This window comes from Phacochoerus africanus, chromosome 8, assembly GCF_016906955.1.
Source record: "Phacochoerus africanus isolate WHEZ1 chromosome 8, ROS_Pafr_v1, whole genome shotgun sequence".
NCBI lineage: Eukaryota > Metazoa > Chordata > Mammalia > Artiodactyla > Suidae > Phacochoerus > Phacochoerus africanus.
This window is the reverse complement of record NC_062551.1, coordinates 157428951-157450111: the sequence shown is the minus strand read 5'-3', so window position 1 is coordinate 157450111 and position 21161 is coordinate 157428951. Positions and strand designations below refer to the sequence as shown.

Here is a 21161-nt window from a genome sequence, read left to right as displayed (position 1 = left end):
GCCTGCTTCCCAATCCAAAAAAAAGAGCAGACCCGATCGGCTCGGGATGGCGCAGGCAAGGAAGGAAGGAAGGAAGGAGGAAGGCATCTCAAGCACAGGAAGTCCTCACTCATCCCCAGATGAGACCAGAGTGCAGCCCAGCAACCCGCACCCCGTTCTGGGAAGGGAAAGGGGGTCTGGGGACAGGGAGTGGGCGTGGGAGCACAGCTCTGGCCCCGTATGTGGCGCGCACTGGAGACACACAAACATGGCTCACTGACAAGCGTTTGGAAGCTCTGTCCGCACCCCCACTCTCCACCAAACACAGACTTTGGGAAGAAAATGAATCAAGTTTTACAAGCTTCCCTATTTACCCAGAGCTACAAATCTATCAGTGGGGAAGCTTTTAAAATAAACTCTCTCCCAGCACTGTCACTTCCTTTCTTCTATTTGCCACGACCCACCCCCATACACACACACACACACCTCTTTAACCTTGGCAGTGGATCCTGAGTGTGAAAGAGAAATTCCAAACTCAGACACACATCAATGCCTACCACCTGTAAATACCCCCGGCTTTTTATTCTCCTCTTCTCATTTACCCCTGCGTCTAAACACACCCAGCACTGAGAACACTAGTTACCCTTCGGCCTCTCCTCCTGGCATTCCAGAAAGATTCACTGAGCTGCCTCCAGGGCACTCTGCAGCTCTGCCTCAAAACAAGGGTTCTGCAAGTGCCATCTCCAGTTTACAGAGGAAGACACTGAGGCTCAAAAGGCAGGCAACTGGTACGGGTACAGGGTACTCTGTGGGAAAGGCCCTGGTGCCAACAACAACCCAGGCTGCTTTACCTGGTTCCCACAGGTCCACAGACCACAAAAAGCAAAACTGCTCCCTTCAAAAAGAAAGGAAGGAAGGAAGGGAGGGAGGGAGGGAGGGGGGGAGAAAGAAAGAAAAGCGGGGGAGGACTCATTCAGTGTCACCAGCACCTGGAGTTTCCTGCTGTGGTGCAATGGGGAGCACTGGGACACAGGTTCGAGCCCCAGCCTGGCACAGTGGGTTGAGGATCCCGTGTTGCCGCAGCTGCGGCTTAGGTGGCAACTTTGGCTCAGATCTGACCCCTGGCCTGGGCGGTCCATATGCCACAGAAAGAAAAAAAAAAAAAATCACCAGCAGCTTTAACAATAAATCTTAAAAACTGATGCCGTTCGTTTTGAGGCTCATAGAAAAAAAGGATCATGGAAAACCTAGTGACCAGAAGTCAAGCCTGAGCTTCCACACCAGCGACGTCATTCGTGTGGTTCCTGGAGGCTCGGGGTAGCTTTCCCAGGGCAGGAGGATGTCCAGCAGGCAGGCTGCAAGGAGCTGGCAGTGGTCAACCTCTCACGGCCCCCGGGACTTGGGGAAGGAGAAGCGAGGACTGAGGGCCTTCCTGCAGCAGCCCCTGGACCACTTCTAAGGCTTGAGAGTCTCTAGATAATACAACCCACATGCGTAGCTCCTTAAAGCCTTCCGAGCGGGAACACATTGTGCACCCCCAGGGGCAGCGGGGTAAGTTGGGAGAAGCTGGGAGGAGCCCTCTGCACAGGAGAGGATCCAGGCTATGTGCTGGGGTCTGTGGCTGGAAGCAGCTGGGATCTCACGCCCAGTTCCAAGGCTGCTCACAACCCATAGTGCAGCCTGAGCTGGGGAGGCAATGCCACAATACCCTCCAGAAAAACAGAACCAGAAGGAGGACTTGCTGCTCCACTTCCAATCTGGCCTCGCCAATTCCTCCTAAACCCTCTGACTGGCTTCCTATAGCTCTAAATCCATAAACAGGCCCTGCTTTTGGATCCCATCCTCCTGCCCAGCAAGAAGCCCCTCTCTGGCCTCTGTATGTCCCCGACCACGAGCTAAGAGGATCCCCTCCTGCCTGCGGGCTGGCATCCTTCCTCCCCCACAACCCCGGCCCATCCTCCACCCCTGGACCCTCTATACCTGGGCACCTCCAGCCCCAGCTCTCAACGTGCCTCGGCAGGACAGCAGTAAGAACTTCCACGGCACCTGCCCTGCCCACTGGATGGCTCAGAACATGAGAAAATCAGCTGTAAAAAAGTCCCATGTCACTCACGTGTGCGGGTGTCTCTGAGGGCCCGCCATGCTTCACAGACACAGTAGTGTCCTCCCTGGATTCTGTCACCTATTACCTCTGGCTTCCAGGGTGCTGGTCAGAAAACCCCCTTGAGGAGGTCCCTGGTGGCTCAGAAGGTTAAGGACCCAGCACTGTCACTGTTGCGGCTCAGGTCACTGCCATGGCCTAGGTTTGACCCCTGGCCCGGGAACTTCCACATGCCACAGGGTGCAGCCAAAAAAGAAAAAAAAAGAAAAAAGAAAACCCCCATATGGAGTGAGAGACTGAGGGAGACACTAAAAACTACTCTAACTCAAGGACTGAACTGCTTAAATGTGAAATCCAACTTCTCATTTAAAGCAAAAGCAAAGCTGCCAAACGCCGGGCCATCCCTCCTTCAAGAAAGGAAGGATTTCCAACTAACCCTTTCAACCAAATCCAATGTGGCCTCTTAACTAAAATCCCTCTGCTCTACAGAAGGGCCTTCTCGGATTATTTTCCTTCAAAAAAGCATAATTTACACATCGAGTGTCTTTACTTTCCAAACCATTCAGAATTAGGGAAAGGGGGGAAAAAACACGTCTGTTTCTATTTGAAACTGTCAAAATTAGCATTCAGTAATTAAAAATCACACCCTTTCTCTTAATAACCTAACCAGCATGATACAATCAGGTTGTGCCAACTCTTTAATCTAATTGACTAATTACAGATTTTAATTTAGTCAGTTACTGAACAACTGTTGACAATTTGTTTTCATTAGGGACAGAACAGAATAAATATTTAGGCTTCCCGTCACAGCGACGCCTGTGATCAGCTCCCCACCCGTGACCCCAACGTCAGAGCGAGCTCTGGTTCCAGCAACATCCTGAGACCCAGGTGAGCCTGCAGCTCGCCGGCCACGTCTCAGCTCCGTCCTGTGTCCCCACAAACCCTCCCACGAGCCGGCCCGCTCACGGCAAGATCCCCAAGTGCGAGCGGTGGCCTCGCTCCCCAAAGCACAGGCAATTCCCAAATTCACACACGTCACTCAGGAAGTGGCACACACTTAAATGCTGTGAAGAAAAATAAATCCAGCGCTACATGTCACTGGCTTTTAAGCAACAAAATAAGTTAACAGTCAAAATAGGTTCATCTGCATTCATCTCACTGGGATGCAAACTGTCGCTGACATCTTTTGTTTTTTCTCTCAAAGACACATGTTTACAGGTTGCTACAGAAATGATCCCATTCTTTCGAAGAGCGTTTTTTTCCCCAAGGTCCCTCCTCGTCTCTCAAAGTCACCCGAAAGGTTAGTCAAGTGACCATGTCCTCCAGGGCTAGGAATGGGGCCCTGGGTTCAAATCGTGCTCTGTGGTTTAATGACGTCACACCCACAGCTCATCGCTTCCCTGCGCGGAGGAGCCTCGAGTTTCCTGATCCAAGGAATGGGATAAAAACAGCCTCTGCCTTGTAGAGTTACAGGGATTAAACGGTGCCTGGCCCAAGATGTGCCATGAAGACTAATCACCACTGCTTCAGAAATGGCTTTTGTACCCCTCCCTGTCCCCAGGCTGCAAATGAGGACATTGAGGCCCAGAAAGAAGACAATGGCCGGTGGAAGGGGGCAGCCAGGAAGTGGGGAAGCCTAGTGAGAAAGCTGATTTCTGGACCCACCGCCTGGTGATCCATCTCCTCCACTCAATGCCAGCTCACAGCGGCGGGGGGGGGGGGGGGGGTAACCACAGTACCTGCGCCTTTGCAGGTGTGTGGGGATGGGGGGCTCTGGAGCATCCTCGGTTGGGAAATGGGAGCGCTCCACCCAAGAGCTCGCCCCCTGCGGTGTCCAAGCCCCAACCTGCATATTCCCTCGCAGGAAAGCCTTGCCTGCCCTGCCTATGATGCCGTGGAGACCCAGAGCCCACGCTGACCTCTGACCCTCCTCTCAGGAGAGAGGTGAGGCCTTCCTTCCACAGAGGCCAGCTCTGGCCTTCCCAGAACACAGCCAGAAGGAGCTAAGCGGGCGGGGAAGCACAGACATAAGGTCAGAGCGTCCCAGGCTAAGAACTCTAACCTGGTCTCTTGGAAACTTCAGGGACGCTGGGGCATGGCTGTTTTGTTGTTGTTGTTTTAACAGCATCAAAATTGGGTTTGCCTCAACTGAAATAAACCCCAAATTTCCAATGTTTTCTGAGATGATGAGACGCTTTCATCAGTAACTATTATGTAGGTCTCGCTTTTCCTATGTCTTCATTAAAATGAGTGGTGACTCAATGTATGCAATCTATCTGTAAATAAAATATTTTCAAGCATGCGGCCCAGAGGGAGTGAAAGCGGATTAATAAAAGCAAGCCTTCAAAGTGAAGCTATGGGAGTTCCCTGGTGGCTCAGCAGCTTAAGGTTCCAATGTGGTCAGGAACACCAGGCTTAGGGCGCCGCCGTGGCACAGGTTCGACCCCTGGCCTGGGAGCTTCCGCGTGCCGCAGGCATGGCCGAAAATAAATACATAAATGCAATGAAGAGGTGGGGAAGCTCTTCCTTCAGGTATAGGAGCCCGAAGCAAGATGTCTACTTCCCAGGTGAGCTCACTGAAAACCAGCCCGGCCCCTCTGCCCCTGGGAAGCACAGCACGGGTGAGGAGCCAGCCGACCCACAGACAGGCCTTTAGCTCGTGTGCCCCCTGGGAACCCACGCCCCCCCCTAGTCCTGCCAGCCCTGGGTCTGGGCAGTGGGTCACCAATTACTTAAGCAGCAAAGATGCCACATCTGGTCCTCATTCTCAGGGAAGCAGCGTGGTGGAAGCAGTGAAGGGCACTTTAGCTAAAGCCCACCCTCAACAGTCCTGAATCCCTCGAGTGCCTCAGTTTCCCTTCCATGAAACAGGAATACAGAACTTAACCCACGGGGCTCCTCTGAATACAACGGGAGATAAAAGCAGCACTCCGAGAGGTGTCCAGCACACAGTCAGCGCTCAATACAACTGTTTGCTGTCATCGGTTCTTCCTTTATGAAATGGGCAGAGTATTGTGTCCCCTACCCCTGCCTGAAGGAGGTGAGACGTGACTAAGAACTTTTTAAAAAAACCTGGCACATAGTAAGTGCTCAGGAAACACCAGCTTCCTTCGTTAAACAAGAGACTCACCATTCTCCAACCACGACACCGTCGTTCCGTAGCTACACCAAGAACCCATCGCCTTGGCTCTCAGTGGCTCACTCCCCATGGAGGATCACACTCCCTAAAATCCTGGGGAGGGGGCCGCACAGCCCAATAGGGTGGTCTGGACCCGCCCTCTCCTCCTCCAGGTCCCTGAGACAAAGATGCTGCCAGCAAAATAATGCCCCACAAAGGATGTGGCGACAGTCCACTAGGTTTAAGTTCATTTTCCGTAGCTGGGGGTCAGAATCGACTGAAGCGTTCTGGTGATCAGGTTTTCTGCAATTCCCTAGGCCGCGCATCAGCTCGCTGACAGAAGCTCACTGCGGTATTTAAAGAGGCAGCCATCACAACTAACTCAAATTGTATTGGCTTCCCCGACGCTGAAATGCTCTGCTGAAACCATCAATTGGCCAATTCGGAGATAACGCAGTGGCTGAAATTCCCTGTCATGCTGTAAAATCCCCTTTTGCAGCGGCTCCGCAGCCTGGAGACCCACAGCCAACCCTGCGCCCAGAGCCGGGGCCAGCACTGCCTCGTGGAACACAAGTGGGCGCTGGCCAAGAGGCAGGGCCTCCAGAGAGGGGGGAACATGTGCTACTGGAAGCCTTTGAAGGGACAGCGAGAAGGGAGCGGCCGCGTGCGCACGCCTAGCACCAGGGCTGCCCGCTGGGCTGTCTGCCCCCTCGGCCCAGGCCACACGGCCAAGGCCACAGGCAGCCCGCAGCACCTCCCGGGGAAAGCTGCAAATTCCAACCGGATGGCCCAGACGCAGAGCCAGTGCCAACCCCCCACGTGGAGGTTTTCTAAAGTCAGTGGCCGCCAAAGGGATCGGGAGCTCGAGTGGCCATGGACTTGCTAGGTCACCATCCTGCTCCAGGCCTCGGGTCCCTCATCCATAAACTGAGAGGCTCCTTCTTGAAATACATTCCACGATTTGATGGTCTGTTCACGTTTGAAACAGACCACGATTTCCTAACCATGTTTTACACATGCTCACCTGGCGTCCAAAAAAGCTTGAGCGGTAGGAAAACAAGCCAAACCTTACTTCCCATGGTTTCACATCACAGATGAGCTCAGAGGAGCCAACCCAAGGCCACCGCAAAGAGGCAGGACTTGAACTCTGGTCATCCAAGTCCAAATCCGCTGTGCTGCCCATGACACTGCCTCTGTCCCATCACCAACCAGCACAGGGCCAGGCATGCAGCGGGCACCCAGGAATAACTGCCCACCAGCCCATAGCTGTCCTGGGCCAGTCTGCACTGTTCACCCCAAGAGCTCGACAAGCTGTCGCCAGCATCCAGGGCAAGGAGGTCTGCCGCTGCAGAGCCTGCTCTCTCAAACAGGCTTCTGTGACTGCGAGAGAAGGATCAGAGGAAAGCCTCAGACAGGGGCCCCAGGGAGCAGCTGTGCTTCTTAAGGTCAGAGGGCTGTAAAACAGAAGTGAAATGTCAGGCGCTTCACCCAAACACACAAAGAGCAGGGGACACAAAGCCCGCCTCGGAGCTGTGCAAACAGCTGTCACCGGGAGGGGACAGGGAATCTGGAAGGCTGGGCCAACCTGGGTCAGACAGGATGCCCGGAGACCTATTCTCAAGCTTCTTGCTGTGACGAGAGCCTGAGCCCCGCAGATGTTCAGGCAACATCCTCCGCAGGGGGCCAGGAACCCCCGCCTAAACGGCAGACAGGCTGGAGGAGCTGCCCCCGGCCACCCCGCAGGGGCGAGGGGCAGACTTCAAGTGGGAGCCCCTTCTGGTTCAGCACTCAGCAAGCATCTGCCGGGCCCCTCTCAGAGGCTCGATGCACTGAGAACAGGGCAGCGAACACCAAAAGCAGCGGTACCCAGGAACCACCAGGCATCGCTCTGGGAGGAAGCCGGGGACCCAACGCTCCCAGGAACCCTCGGAGGTGGGAAAGCCTCCTGCCTTCTTCCAGATCAGAAAACCAGGGTCAGCAATCACCTGCCGCTTGGCCAAAGCCAAGCAACTTACAGGACCCCAGTCTCAACTTCCTGTCCTTTTGGGGGGAGTGGCTTTCAAAGGTTAGACTGAGACCCGCAAAAAGGCAAAGTTTACATAGAAAACCCAGGGCCCGTGTTTCTTTATAAGCACCCGTAAATCGCTTGAAAACAGAAGTTGCCGGAAAGAATGCTTAGGTTCACTCTGTGAGGATACAGAGTTTCTTTTTTTGTAACTGCCAGTTGTGACCCACTAAGTTCATTTCACAGGGCACTAATGGGTCACAACTCGCAGTTTGCAAAACAATGTGTTACCACTCGCCACTTGTCCAGCTCCATTAAAACGTGTATTTAGCAGGCCTGATCCCTGATCCTGGGGCAGGGATCAAACTCGTTTGGATTCTCGAGGCTGGAGAACCTTAGCTCACCACCCTCAGGATTTTCAAACTCCACACCTGGCCCCAGGAGCAGAGGCCGCAGAAAGGGGGTAGGGATGGGGGCTCGTGCCTGCAGGGGCTTTCAACCTAGAAGAGGGAAGGGAAGAAATACAACCTTGACCCCAATCACTCTCCTTCCAGGAAGCAGGTAGCAAACGAGTAAAAGTCACAGAGTTGAGGGCGGCGGGGGCAAGGTGTTCCCACGGGGGTGGGGGGGTCCTGGCAGGCCTGGTGGTGGCAGCCACATGCCAGGCTGGCATCTGCTCTACGGCAGGGCTGGCCGGCAGAGGAGCAAAAACCCCATCTCAGGCATCCGGTGGGGGACACCAGGAAAGGGACAGAGAGAGCTGGGGAAGTTCAGGGTTCCTAGAGCAAGGGGGGGCGGTGACACGAGGAGAAATGGACACACTGAACCGGGAGCGTCCGCGCGTCATCGCCTCGTCCTCACGGGCAGCGGGGCTGGTCTGGAGGCTGCATGTGCGACCCCCACCCCCAGCCACCTGAGGGGGCTTGAGGAAGGGGGCTCAGGCCCCGGGACCCAGAGTGCTCACCAACCAACAGGTGGCTCATGCATCCCAGGCACACCCCCATCATGCCAACACCATTCCGCAGCTGCCCACCTCACCCCCCTTCTGGCCATCAGGACGCCAGGACTCATGCCAGGCCTGAGGTGAGATGACAAGAACAAGAGCACACACAGGGCTCTGCTGCACCAGGCACTCCATGTAGCATGTGTGCACACACACCCACTTAATCCTCGTAACAACCCCAGGAGGCTGGTATGCTTTATTTTACTTATTTATTTTTATCTTTTGTCTTTTGTCCTCTTTTTTTTTTTTTTTTTTTAGGGCCACACCATGGCATATGGTGGTTCCCAGGCTAGGGGTTGAATCGGAGCTGTTGCTACCAGCCTACGACACAGCCACAACCACACCAGATCCGAGACACGTCTGCAACCTACACCACAGCTCACAGCAACGCTGGATCCTCAACCCACTGAGCGAGGCCAGGGATCGAACCTGCAACCTCATGGTTCCGGCCGGATTTGTTTCCGCTGCGCCACGGTGGGAACGCCATCTATTTTTTTTACTTTATTAATCTCATTTTCTACCCGAGGAGACCAAGGCACAGAGAGGTTAATGAAGGTGTCCAAGTCTGCAGCTTGTAAGGGCGGCAAGGCAGCGCAGGACAAAGGAAAGGCTCCTGGGCCCTGATGTGGTCTGAGTCCTATCTGTGAGCTCAGGTGGGCGGCATCTTTCCTCTCTGGGCCTCCCTGGAAGCTGACTAGGTGACTCCAGCCCCACCAGCTGCAGCCAGGCTGTTACACAAACCACATTAAATACCCTTCCTGGCCGCCTCATGGGGGTGCGGCTGTTTACCTACCCCCCAGGAGTGGAAAGAGGGGGCAGCCCATGCACCCAGAACCAGCTTCCAGAGAACCTGCCACGGCCAACACATCGCTTCCTCGCCCTCTCCTCCAAGCCCCTTTCTGAGTCTCCTCACTCAATTCAAAGTCAGGTGAGGCCCAAGGCCAGCCAGGGCAAGGCAGGCACCAGAGAGGATGAAGGCAAGGCACTGACCACAGGGCTTTCAAGCCTGGTCACCCCTGAAAGCATGTACACAGCACAGCTAACCCTCCCCGGGCAGTTTTCCATGCCTTTCTCACGGCCACCCCCGTGGTAAGCTAAGCAAGGACCCACCTTACGGTCAGGAGGGCAGCCCTCCCCCTGCCCCCCATCCCTGCTAACGAGATGCACCCAGGTTTCTGATTGTGCCAAGCTTTAAGCTCTTCCCATTGGGCTACAAGGTAGCCACTCACAGGAGTGGGACAGGACCACTCTGTCCGACACAGATAAGGGGCACAGACGTCTCAGGGGAGCATTTATCTGTACCAGCCTGTGCCAGGACCGCCCGCTCTGGCCCTCACAGGGGTGCTGCGGGGGAGACAAGACACTGCACTGAGTATTGGGGGAAGGACTATACACCTCAGAGGGCATCACTGAGAAATTCAAGTGTCTGGTTCCGCAGGGTCAATCTGCTCTCCCAGAAAGAATATGCTGTTACCTCCACTGTATTACAAGTTTCTGGGAAAAATTTTAGGGCTGTAAATACAAAAGAAACAAACTCACAAAGCACTGGCCACAGAGAAACAACCATTTCATACGAGTAATCCAAACTTAACTCGCACAATGGTCCCACAAAGGAATCACTATTTCCCCATTCAACAGATGGGAACACTGAGGATCCAAAAACCCGCCCTGCCTGGAAACGACAGAGTAGGGACTGGAACTCAGGCGTGTGTCCCAGCCACCTGTCAGAGCACCAACGCTTTAAAATCCAGAGGATTCGGAGTTTCCGTCGTGGCGCAGTGGTTAACGAATCTGACTAGGAACCATGAGGTTGCGGGTTCGGTCCCTGCCCTTGCTCAGTGGGCTGACGATCCGGCGTTGCCATGAGCTGTGGTGTAGGTTGCAGATGCAGCTCGGATCCCGCGTTGCTGTGGCTCTGGTGTAGGCTGGTGGCTGCGGCTCCAATTGGACCCCTAGCCTGGGAACCTCCATATGCCGCGGGAGCGGCCCAAAAAACAGCAAAAAGACCCACACACACACACAAAAAAAAAATCCAGAGGATTCAAGGCCCAAAGGGGGAAAGAAGAGCCTAACACAGGGAGAGAAACATTCCTAAAACGCATCTCGCCAAAGCTACAGAAAACCCCATTACCCCGGCAAATCGAAAACAAACCATCATTATTGTCTGTTTGCTGTAAGCTCCCAGCAACATGCATTAAAGAAGTTTATGTGAATCGTCTAATGCACTTGTACCACGGTCAGAATTATTCCCAAGCTAAAAAAGATTAATTTTTCTAAATACTCTAAACCCTAGCACCATTATAAAGGCTACAGTTGGTGTAACATTTCTGTTATCTTGGCGGACAGGCCCTCAAGCACACACACCTCCCCTGAGCTCACACACGCACACTCACCCATGGAGGCGGGAAGGTCAAGGGAAGGGGCGAGGCGGCTCTGGCCGAGGTCCCCGCTCCAGAGCCAAGCCGGCTTCCCTACGGCAGAGAGGTGGGTGTCTCCCAGCTCCCTCAGAGCCGTGGCTGGCACACAGCTAACACTTGGTCCAAGTTTACAAATGCTCAGCTAACAAAGATGGCATTATGCACGGACTGGAGCGGACGGCTGGGCTTGGAGTTGAAATGGAGTGACCAGTGCCAAACTTAGTTTGGGTCCCCAGCACTCCCCGCCCCCTGCCCCGCCCCACCTCCTGCCTTGAAATCAAGGGCAAGGATTTGTAATCTGGGGTCTTGTCGCCACTTGAAACCCATTAAGGTGGCCACACTGCCCGGGTTCTGGCAAAACGCAATTCGAGTTACTCATGTCGTGTTTAATTAGCTACCGACGGAGGAGTCTGGCAGCCTCTGGGGTTAAAAGGAACTGCAGCAAATAGGGTGGGAGCCGGAAGAAAGGCCACAACACGCAGGCTGAGCACCAAGGGGAGCAGGGAAAGAAATGACTGTGTGTGTGTTTTGTTTTTATCATCTGCCACACAAGGGTGCTAAGGGTCAGAGCCAAAGGCAACACCGTGAACTTGCCAGGACCTCTGGGCAGATAGCTGGGCCGCTTATTGCGGGGGAGAGCACGCCCCCAGCGCCTCCGAGCCCCAGCTGCGGGCCTTCTCCGCCCGCGCTGGCCACCCTCTCGTGCCCCTGCCCCGAAGGGTTCTGGCAGGCGTGGACGCTCCCCGCCGGCCTGGCAGGAACCTCAGCTCAGCGCATCCAAGGAGAGCCCTCTCAAATATCACTTTGCTATTTCAAACCCACCAAGGACGCTGGACCCCTGCCACAGAGCCACAAATACCTCCACTGCCATCCACACCCAGGACTCTGGGGCACTTTCTGATTTTAAGTGCCCCGCCTGGAGACAAAGGCTCACAGCTGGGGGTGCAGGGGGGTCAGCGGAGTCCTGCCGTGGTGGGGGGGAGGCGGAGGGAGCACAGGGGCAGCTCCACTGAGGCTGATCTGAAAGGGACCTCACGTCTTGGGGCAGGGAGACTGAGGCTCAAGATGCGCCAAGGTCGTAGACTCCACGGCCGCTGGGCACCCCAAGTTCTTCAGTGGGGACCACAGAGGGGCTTCGGACAGCAGCCCCTGAACCTCCTGAAATCATGCACCAAGTCTCCCTTGTGGGGATACGTGCATTTTCCGGGAGCAAAGGCCAATCCTTCTGTCACATTTTCCCTGCCAAAAGAGCCACCCGGCGCACCGTAACAAACGCCTTCCTGGAGCCCAGGTTCCCTCCTCTGCCAGTGACTCTGCAATCACCTCTCTGGGGCTTTGGTTTAATTCTCTGCTAAATTCATTTCCTCGGTGACTAGATATGGGCACCCTTTGGGTCAAAGGCAAATATCTTCCCTCTGTTTTGCAGCAAATTCTGTATCAAATGAGGGTTGTCCAAAGCTGAGAGATGGCATTTGAAAGACTTGGGTCTAGTCCCAGCTCTGCCACCTCCTGGCTACAGGCCCTTGGACAAACCATCTGAACACCAGGCCTCAGTTTCATCATCTGTAAAATGGGGGGGGGGGGGGGGGGATTTAATCCCAAAACCTGACCAAGAGGCAGCTGTGAAGCCAAAAAACCACAATCACGTATTGAAAAGGCGTTACACAAAGTACAACAACGTGAGCATCACGGCTCTCCAGCACCTTCTACTCAGAGGCACTGAGCTGGTACGTGGAAGCATCCACCCCACCAAAGGCCAGGACCAGACAGACATTGGTGTCTAGGAGAACCCATGGGGACCCACGGGCTTCCTCAGCACTCTGAGAACCACTGCTCTGGCCGGAGGGGAACAGCAAGGAAGCCACAGGCGGAGTCTCCAAGAGTCTCCTCCCATGGCCTCGGGGCTCTTCTGACTTCAGGAAAACCAATTTCTCAGAAAAGTCCATTCCGGGTACCAAACCCCCAATGCTCTGGGTTACATGCGGTCAACATGAGGCCGCGCCAGCTTACACACCATGAGCCAAGCAAGCTGAAGTTGCCAGGTGTGCGGGGGGTGGAAATAGATGGTGACTCAAATAAAAACTCACCAATTCAAAGAAAATTTAAACCCCTCGCCCGCTGAGCCATCTGGTTCATTCCAGGCCCTGTAGCCTGGCTTGAACCAGTGAGCCTTTGAGGTAACCTTTCGCCGACCCACCAAAAGGAAGCGGAGGGAACTTGCCAGGAACACAAACTCACTTCCCTGAGAGAGCCAGGGCCCTCCTCATCCATGCCCCACAGGCACGCACTCCTCACTGCCCACCGAGGCCCGGGCGGGCACCTGGACAGCACAGACCAGCCATGAGTCTCTGTGCACCTCCTTGATGGAAGGCAGAAGAACAGTTTCTGCACACTCTTACCTGCACTCCACTTTTCTTCTAAAAAAGGACTTAAGGTACCTAGTTAACCCATGTTAAAATCACCTGGCTCAAGGTGACCCAGCAAAAACAAGTCACTGGAAGAATATCTTCCAATATTCCACCGGCTGCTCCAGGCCAGGTTACTCACTGACCCCAAAGGACCTATTTTGTTCTTACCCACAGTTCCTTAACCCCGTCATTCACTTAGCATGTGTCCCTACTATGTCCAAGGCATTATGGGAGCTACAGAAATGAATAGCTCTGTAGATGAATGGTCTATGGCATGGAAAAACTTAACATGCTGTGGTTAGAAAAGACAAATCCAAATGAGAAGTTAGCCAGAAAGGTGACATCGTCATAGACCTGTGAGGCCAAGTCTTGGCAGAGCTGGGAGCACAGATTCCGGAATCAGCTATGATCTGTGTTTGGATCCTAATTCCTTTCTTTTTTTCTTCTGGCTGCACCCGCAGCATGCAGAAGTTCCCAGGCCAGGGATCCAACCCAAGCCACAGTGATGACAATGCTGAGTCCTTAACCACTAGGCCACCAGGGAACTCCTGGATCCTAATTCATTTTCTTTTTTTAGGGCCACACCTGCGGCATAGGAAAGTTCCCAGGCTAGGGGCCGAATCAGAGCTGTGCCAGCCTGCACCACAGCCACAGCCACACCAGATCTGAGCCACGTCTGCAACCCACACCACAGCTTCATGGCAACACTGGATCCTGAACCCACTAATTGAGGCCAGGGATCGAACCCACATCCTGATGGATACCAGTTGGGTTCCTTACTGCTGAGCCACAACCGGAACTCCTGGATCCTAATTTTTTGTTTGTTTGTTTGTTCTTTTTGCCATTTCTTGGGCCGCTCTTGCGGCATATGGAGGTTCCCAGGCTAGGGGTTGAATCACAGCTGTAGCCACCGGCCTACGCCACAGGCACAGCAACATGGGATCTGAGCCGTGTCTGCGACCTACACCACGGCTCACGGCAATGCCGGATCCTTAACCCACTGAGTAAGGCCAGGGATCGAACCCGTGTCCTCATGGATGAGAGTCGGGTTCGCTAACCGCTGAGTCACGACAGGAGCTCCGTTGTTCAATATGTTTTATCATTTCCCTATTGCTTCTCTGTCACCCTGCACCTCAATGCCCCCCGGCCCCGACTCCTGCACCCTAGAAACGTTCCCTTCCCACCGCCACTCACCACTCCCTCCCTCCTCACAGGACCCACTTCTCAGGCTACAGGATACCAAGTGAATCATATTGATCCCCAAATCTGAGAACCCCGGGCCTCAGTCACTGTGACTTCCACTCTTGGTGGCATCTTCCAAATGTCTATAGCGACCTCAGCCACCTCCACCTAATTCTGCCGCCCTTCCTTAGCCCATTTCTGAGGCCAACCCACACAAACCCTCACGACCACCATCCTGTATCAAGGGGCAGAACAAACCAGAGACTGCCCGAGTCTGATTTCATTTATGACGACATCAAACATGGTTAAAAATCATTAACTTCTCTGAAAAACATCACAGCCAAGCCACACCAAGAAAGTGATCTGAAACAGACACACTCATCCATCCCTCCCCCACTCCAGAACGAAACCATTTGCATAGCAATCGAATACAGGGCGCACAGGAATCAGCCACCCAGGGGTTAAAACGCTCACACAATTTTTCCTAGGTAGAAAGGTCAAGTTCACCCATTCTTCTATGGTTCTTGTACCTCGTAGCCTCTGTCCCCAGCCTCCAGCTCAGGAAGCCCTACGATCATCACCCCCAATTTTCCCAGGAGAACCTCATCACAAGCGAACTGGTCCTCTCACCTCTCACTACTCAAAGTTTACCAGGCCATAAGCACCATTCGCCAGCTTCTCTTTTTCAGCCCTGGAGGGGGCACAAGAACGGGTCAAATTCCGCAGCCTTCCACTCCAAGGATAGTTTCTTTACAGCCACAGCCACGGAATATCTCATCGCACGGAATATCCTCAAAACCAGAGCGTCACCAGAGGCGTCACTAACTCCTCGTACGACAAGGAGAAATTTTCAGCACCACAATATTCCTGGCACGGGATTCAACCACTTGTCGATCTCAACCTAATGGGTTCTGGTCTCCGGGGCCGGTTTCCACCTGCGTGCGGCAGGGGGGCAGATGGCCTGGCCAAGCGGATGGGCTCTGATGATGTTCAGAACACCAACACACACGCCCTAGAGCTTCAGGACTGTGCCCGGGTCACTTCAGGCAGAAGGGAAAGAGCAAATACATCGGCTCTTCTGTGCACCTGCACACACACGGAGGCGCGCACACGCACTTAACCGTCTACGAGGCCAACAGGAAGCAGAGAAGGCCGGGAAGATCTTCAGACACGTCCCCTTCCATCCTGCCCCAGCAGACCCTAACCTACCTCATCTGATCCTAAGTGGCTCCAACCCAGTTAGAGTCCAATTTTTTTCAGGGGCCTGTGGTGAGAAGTGGACATGTGGCAGACATCGCTCTCATAAACCCTTCCTAAATCTTAAAAAACTTCTCCACGTCGAGGGTGAAGGACAGAGCAGAAAGCGCTACAGTGGGAAGAAACCATCCTCACAAGAATATTTTCAACAATAGATGAACAGACCAGCCAAGGATCTCAAAGTATACAATGTCTTCATGGATACAACACGAGTTCCCGTGCGCACGCGCCCAGGCACGCGCACACACACACACACACACACACACACAATCTGAAAGATGGCTCCCTGAAAGTAACACAAGAATGCATTTCACCAAATTCCCAAAAACACCCCTTCCCCTCCAAAACACAAGTTTCAAATCTGCATCGTGTTTTTCGTGGTTGTGGGCAACTTCTCCATGAAGCAGCACCAGAGAGGCTCAGTCCCCGCCCTCTCCGGCTGATGGACCAATCAGGCAGGACGTAAAGCCCACGTGGCCGAGCCCTGCACAAGACCATTCTCATTCCTGGGATAGGTATCTGGGCTCTTTTGCATGATTACAACATTATGCCACATTGTTCACCAAGTTAGACCGCGCGGCTGAGAAGGGTACGGGGCGAGGGCAGCAGGGAGGTGGGCAGGACAGGAAGAAAGGCAAGGAGAAAACAAAGACCACTGCCAACTGGCTGTGTATTTGCTTTGGGTACTCAAGAAGTTAGAGCGATCCAACCCCGTAATTATTGCCAGGATTAAAAATTTGTTACTCACGTAATCATGAAAGGCTTTTGCTTCACTCGAATGTTCACAAGTATCTCGCCTTTCAGGAGCTGCACAGTAAAGGTCCCAAAATACGCTGCAAGTCAAAAAATAAAATAAGATCAGGTTACTAATGATTACTTGTGCGCCCAACGGCAAGGGTACGATACACAGCGCTAAGAGCACCAGGCCCCCCAAGGCTCAATCCCACCTTTCCAGCCTTCCCTGGGCAAACTCAGCCTAGAAAACAAAATGGACCCAACCCCTTCTGAGAGCCTCTCCCGTGTAGTAAGAGTATAGTAGCTCTCATCCATCAGGCACCTACTACGTGCTGGATGCTTCACACCCCAGACACTGCTTGTAACTACCACAGCGCTATAAGGTAGGTGGTTTTATCGCCACCCTACATACGGGGCAACTGAAGCTTGGGGCAGGTTGGTACAACCCACCCACGGATGCCCAGATGGGACAGGTAAGAATCTGGATGAGAATCCATGCCTGGCTCATCTGTGCTCCTTTGACACCCCCCCCCCAAATGGCTGCATTTCATAAAAAGGTTAAATTGTCAAAGTCAAGACTCTGATTCATCTGTATGGCAAGCCGGGTGACTGGCAATAAAGGGAACCCACAGGTTCTTATCCCAGAGCCCCTACGCCCCGCCCTGCCACCTCACCCCCCACTTCCTCCCAGACCCTCTCCCAACGTACCATTACACAAGAACCATTCCCCTGCCCCCCGCCCACCAGAGAACATATATCAAGTTAGGCAACAGCGAGGTCATGGATGACCGAGTGTCTTGCTCTTTCCCGCTCAAATAAAGCTGCTCCTCAGAAAACCCCATGTCCGGCCAAAGCGGGGTGGGGCGGGGGTGCTACGTGTCCCTGCCTTTTCCCCCTGCAAGACTTTCATACAGTCACCCAACGCTATTACGCGAGAACAGCCGTACGGTTCTTTGTCAACCAGTAAGACTCTGTACAAACACGAGGCATTAGTCAATGGTATTAACAAGGAGTTCAGAAACCCTCTCCAGGTCAGGGGCCCAAGGCCCAGGAACAGGAACCTGATGGAATGCCAAATGGGCACCAGAGCAGAGGTCTGACTCCCGGGCCAGTGCTCCTGTCCCCATCACAAACAGCCGGCACAGAAGAAGCCACCTGCACCGCCAGCTCCGCCAGGGCACCACACAAGCAACTTGCTCCAGGTGTGCGAATAACACGTCCCGGCCCCTCTTCAGATCGGCCCCACCAATGCCTCCCACCCCAGAAGCCGCCGCGGGTCATTTGCTCGGTGTCGAATCACAGAGCCACCTCCGCCTGAGCCCAGCACGACACACTCTGGTTCCCAGGACTGAGACAAGGCTGGAGAGGTTTGGGGGAGATTATGGAGAGAAAAGGAAAATCGGGGACTTCTATTGGCGGCGGGGGGTGGCAGTCAAGCACGTGCCTTTCTGTCCTCCGAAGGTGCACACACCTGATTTGACTTCCACACGCTAAAGATTTCTAACGCGACCAACTCCCTGGGCCCTTCTGAGTAACTTTTACTCAGGAGCCTCAGTTTCTGCAAAAGCCATGATGGCCAGACCCACGAGCCCCAACCACAAACTCCGCTCCCAGGCGACCGACCCCAGCAAGCCTACCACCCGCTCCCACAGGGAGGATCCTCACGCCACGCCAAACGCCTCCAACTCCCGGCAGGCAGTTCCGAGGTCGGCAGAAGTAATTAAAAACTCATTTTCTCTGCGCAAGTTACAACAGACACTTCATCCCCCTGCATTTCAAAGACACTTGAAACAGGAACCTGAGCTGGCAGTCAGGTAAACGCGCTAAGAGCCCAAGACAGGGCACCAGTTCAGTTCCCTGCACTCCACCAAGATATCAAAAGCCGGTCTGCTCTCTTTTCCTTTTGAAAAGGATGTCAAAGACTCCACCGATCGGTCCCACAAAACACCCAAGTCTTCAGCTCGCAGCAACTCGCGCCAGCTGACCCTGAGCTTCCCTCCTGCGGGGCTGCAAAAGGAGAGCAGACCGGTGGTTGGTCTCACCTGGGCAGGGCCCAGGGGCCTGGGAGAGGGTCACAGACAAGGGGGAGCCCCCCGCTACCAACTACAGGCACTCAGCCAGGTGCTCAGTAAAACGAAACTTGATGGTGTGCGGGGAGGAGGGGGCTGCCATCGGTATAATCAACATCTTTTAAAAGAAGGGGCAACCCCTTCTCGCTTTTTCTCCGGGTGCCTGAAAAGGTTCCCAAACGTTTTTCTCTCAAGGTATGGAGCGCAAAGGAGAAAAAGGAAGAGCCAGGCCAGTTGTTAAACAGACCTGGTACCCCCTCCGCCCGGCCCCGCCCCCGCTCCCTCTAATTAAAGCAGCATGCAGAATTGACAAAAATCCTTCCAGGTTTTTTCCAAGCCTCTGCCTGGTGCCTCGGAGTGCGATGCACAAGTCAGGAGTTTCTGCCCGAGCACCGCGCACGATTTAGTAGATTCTCAACAGGAGGGGACAGAGGAGGCGAAAACTTTTAGGCACCGACCTCCTCTGCCCTCTTCCCCCTTTGCCAGGCCAGGCCTGAGAACCCAGGGGTGCCCTGCTCTGGGTGACGCTGAGGGCTAAGGCATGGGGAGGGGAGGGTTCTGCTCCAGACCGCACGTCTTTGTTCACTTAGACCTGGGCCTCGGAACAAAACAAACACACACACAACTATCACACAAACTTACCACCACCACGAGTGCAAAAACCCAGGCGGTTCTCCCAACGTGATGTTTTTTTCCCATCGAATCTGGAAGGGAGAGAGCAGAGACAGCTTAGAGGAGCAGAGAGAAGGGGTGGGCTGGGGGCTTCCCGGAGCCAAAAGGCTGTGAGGACCAACTAACAATAAATGCCAAAAGGTGATAAAAATTCAAAATGGTGGCCACAGTGGCTGCTCCAGAAAACAAAGGCTTTAAGAATAGTGGGGATGAGGGGGTGTCAAGAAATTGGATGAGGGGGGAAGTTCCACTCACCTCCGATAAGAAGGTCTGTGCAGATTTCTGTGCTCCTACATGCAGTAAATATTCGTAGACGTATAAAGCTAACCTGGAAAGTGGGCAGGGGGCACAGAGAGAGAGAGAGAGAGAGGGAGGGAAGGCGTCAGATCACACCGGGTGCTGGCTCCTGGACCTTGCCGGCCGGCTCCCAGCCCTGTCTACGCTGGCCCATTGTGGCCCCAACCAGAGGTGAGCAGCTACCTCGACCCTGCCCGGAGCCACGGGTGCGAACAGCTAGGGGATGGGGGCCAGGAGAGGCGTTACTTCAAAACGCAGGGGCTGAAGAGCAGCCCCCGAACTTGAACTTCCAAGCAGCGTCGCAGCCAAACCCACCGAGATCTCTCAAACTCGCAAGCCATCCGACCCCAGAGCCTCGCTTCTTTTCCCTACCCACTCCTTGCCACCCTGTCTCCAGGTGTGAGAGTCGGGGAGACTCCGTCCGGGACTCTGGGGTGCTCCGCGCGCTCTGGAGAGGGCAGCAAAGCGCCACCCTCACCACCTCCCCCCAAAACAACTGTCCCCCAAGCTTGGAGCCAAGCCGGCGCCGCCGTCCCTACCCAGCCCGGCGCCCCGGAGGGCCCGGGGCCGGCGGCGAGGCCGAGGGCAGGGAAGGGAGAGCTCTCCCGGCCGAACAAAGCCCCCGGCACGCACTCCTCACGCCGCGGGCGGACAAAAGGAGCCTTCGGGGCTGCAGAAGCCACGCGCCCTCTGCCCGCGCCCGGTGGGCAAAGTGCGGCCACCGCGGCGAGCGCCCCGGCTTGGGTGGGCGCCCAGGCTCGCTCACGGGACCTCGCCCACCCCTCACCGCAGGCCCTCGTGCCCGGCACGCCCCGCGGCCCCCAAGTACCCCATCCTCCGGCGGCGCCCCCCAATGCCCCAACCTCCGCCGGCTCCCAACAATGGGCTCTCCCACGCCGCCCGCCGCGGCCTCGGGAAGGGGCCAGGCAGGCGGTGCCGGGGCCCGGGGCCCGGGACGCAGCAGCCCCCGCCCGCCCACCTGCCTCCCACCACCCGCCCGCAGCCCGGCGGCAGCGCGGCCGCCACTTGGAAAATAGGGCTTACTTTTCCCGAGCCTGCCCGTCCGAGGGCACCGCCGAGCCTTTGCCTTTGGCAAACATGTTTTGCAGAGAAGAGGGCGCCGAGCCTCGCCGCCGCCGCCGCCGCCGCTACCGCTCCGGCTGCTCCCGAGCTGCCCCCTCGCTCCCGGCCCCCTCCCCGGCGCTCGCTCGCTCACTCGCTCGCGCTTTCCTAGCCGCGCTCCCCTCCCTCCCCCCCAGGCGCTGGCTCCGCGCTCTTTCCAGCTGTCAAAGCGTCAGCCCCGGCCGCGGCCCCATTGCCCTGGAACTCCTCCCGCGCCGGCTCGGCCTGGGGTGCCGGTGCCGCCGCCGCCGCCGCTGCCGCCGCTCGCCCGTCGGCCCAGCTGCCCGCTGGCTCGCTCGCGCGCCGCCCGCCCGGCTCCGCCTGCGCCGCCCTCTGCGCCTCCAGCACCGCTGCCGCCGCCGCCGCTGCCGCTGGTCTACTTGGAGCTCAACCGAACGTGGCTACCCGGGCGAGGGAGCTAGGCGGGCGTCAACGTCCCGCGATTGATGGGCGCCTAGACCAATTGGCGCGAGGGGGCGGGCCCGGGGCGGCCCGGGAGGGACGCCCTGTCAGCGCCCGACCGCGGCAGTCCCCGCTGCGGCCGCCTCCGAGGAGCCGCTGTTCCTGCTCCTGCGAGCGAATCGGGGGTGTTCGGGGGCGCGAGCCTCTCTTTGCTGTAGATGTGGGGAGGGGACACGAATCGGGACGGGGGAGGTCTAGTTTCCCACCCCTGCGAGGAGAGGTCCCGACCCGCGCTCTCCAAGGCTGGGACCACTGGGGGGCGAGGGGGGGCGCTGCGGCAGAGTCGGAGGGGAGGGGGCGCGGACCCCTGAGCGGAGCGCCGCTGGCTCCCTCC

At 55.7% G+C, this 21161-nt stretch overlaps 1 protein-coding gene across 3 annotated transcripts in view; it reads right to left on the bottom strand.

Annotated features, from left to right (window-relative positions):
- The window catches only part of SSBP3 (single stranded DNA binding protein 3), a 168841-nt gene extending 148097 nt beyond the window's left edge, over nt 1-20744 (bottom strand). For 2 of the 3 annotated variants that reach the window (XM_047789005.1, XM_047789006.1), the window contains exons 1-4: nt 20288-20744; nt 19202-19274; nt 18917-18978; nt 16219-16303 (exon numbers count right to left, since the gene is read on the bottom strand). In XM_047789005.1, coding sequence (XP_047644961.1) covers nt 16219-16303; nt 18917-18978; nt 19202-19274; nt 20288-20343 — 276 coding nt within the window. In that variant the 5' untranslated portion in view covers nt 20344-20744. The remainder of the gene's footprint in view (nt 1-16218; nt 16304-18916; nt 18979-19201; nt 19275-20287) is intronic. The other variant, XM_047789007.1, reaches the window with a different exon arrangement.
- Between the last annotated feature and the right edge of the window lie 417 nt (nt 20745-21161).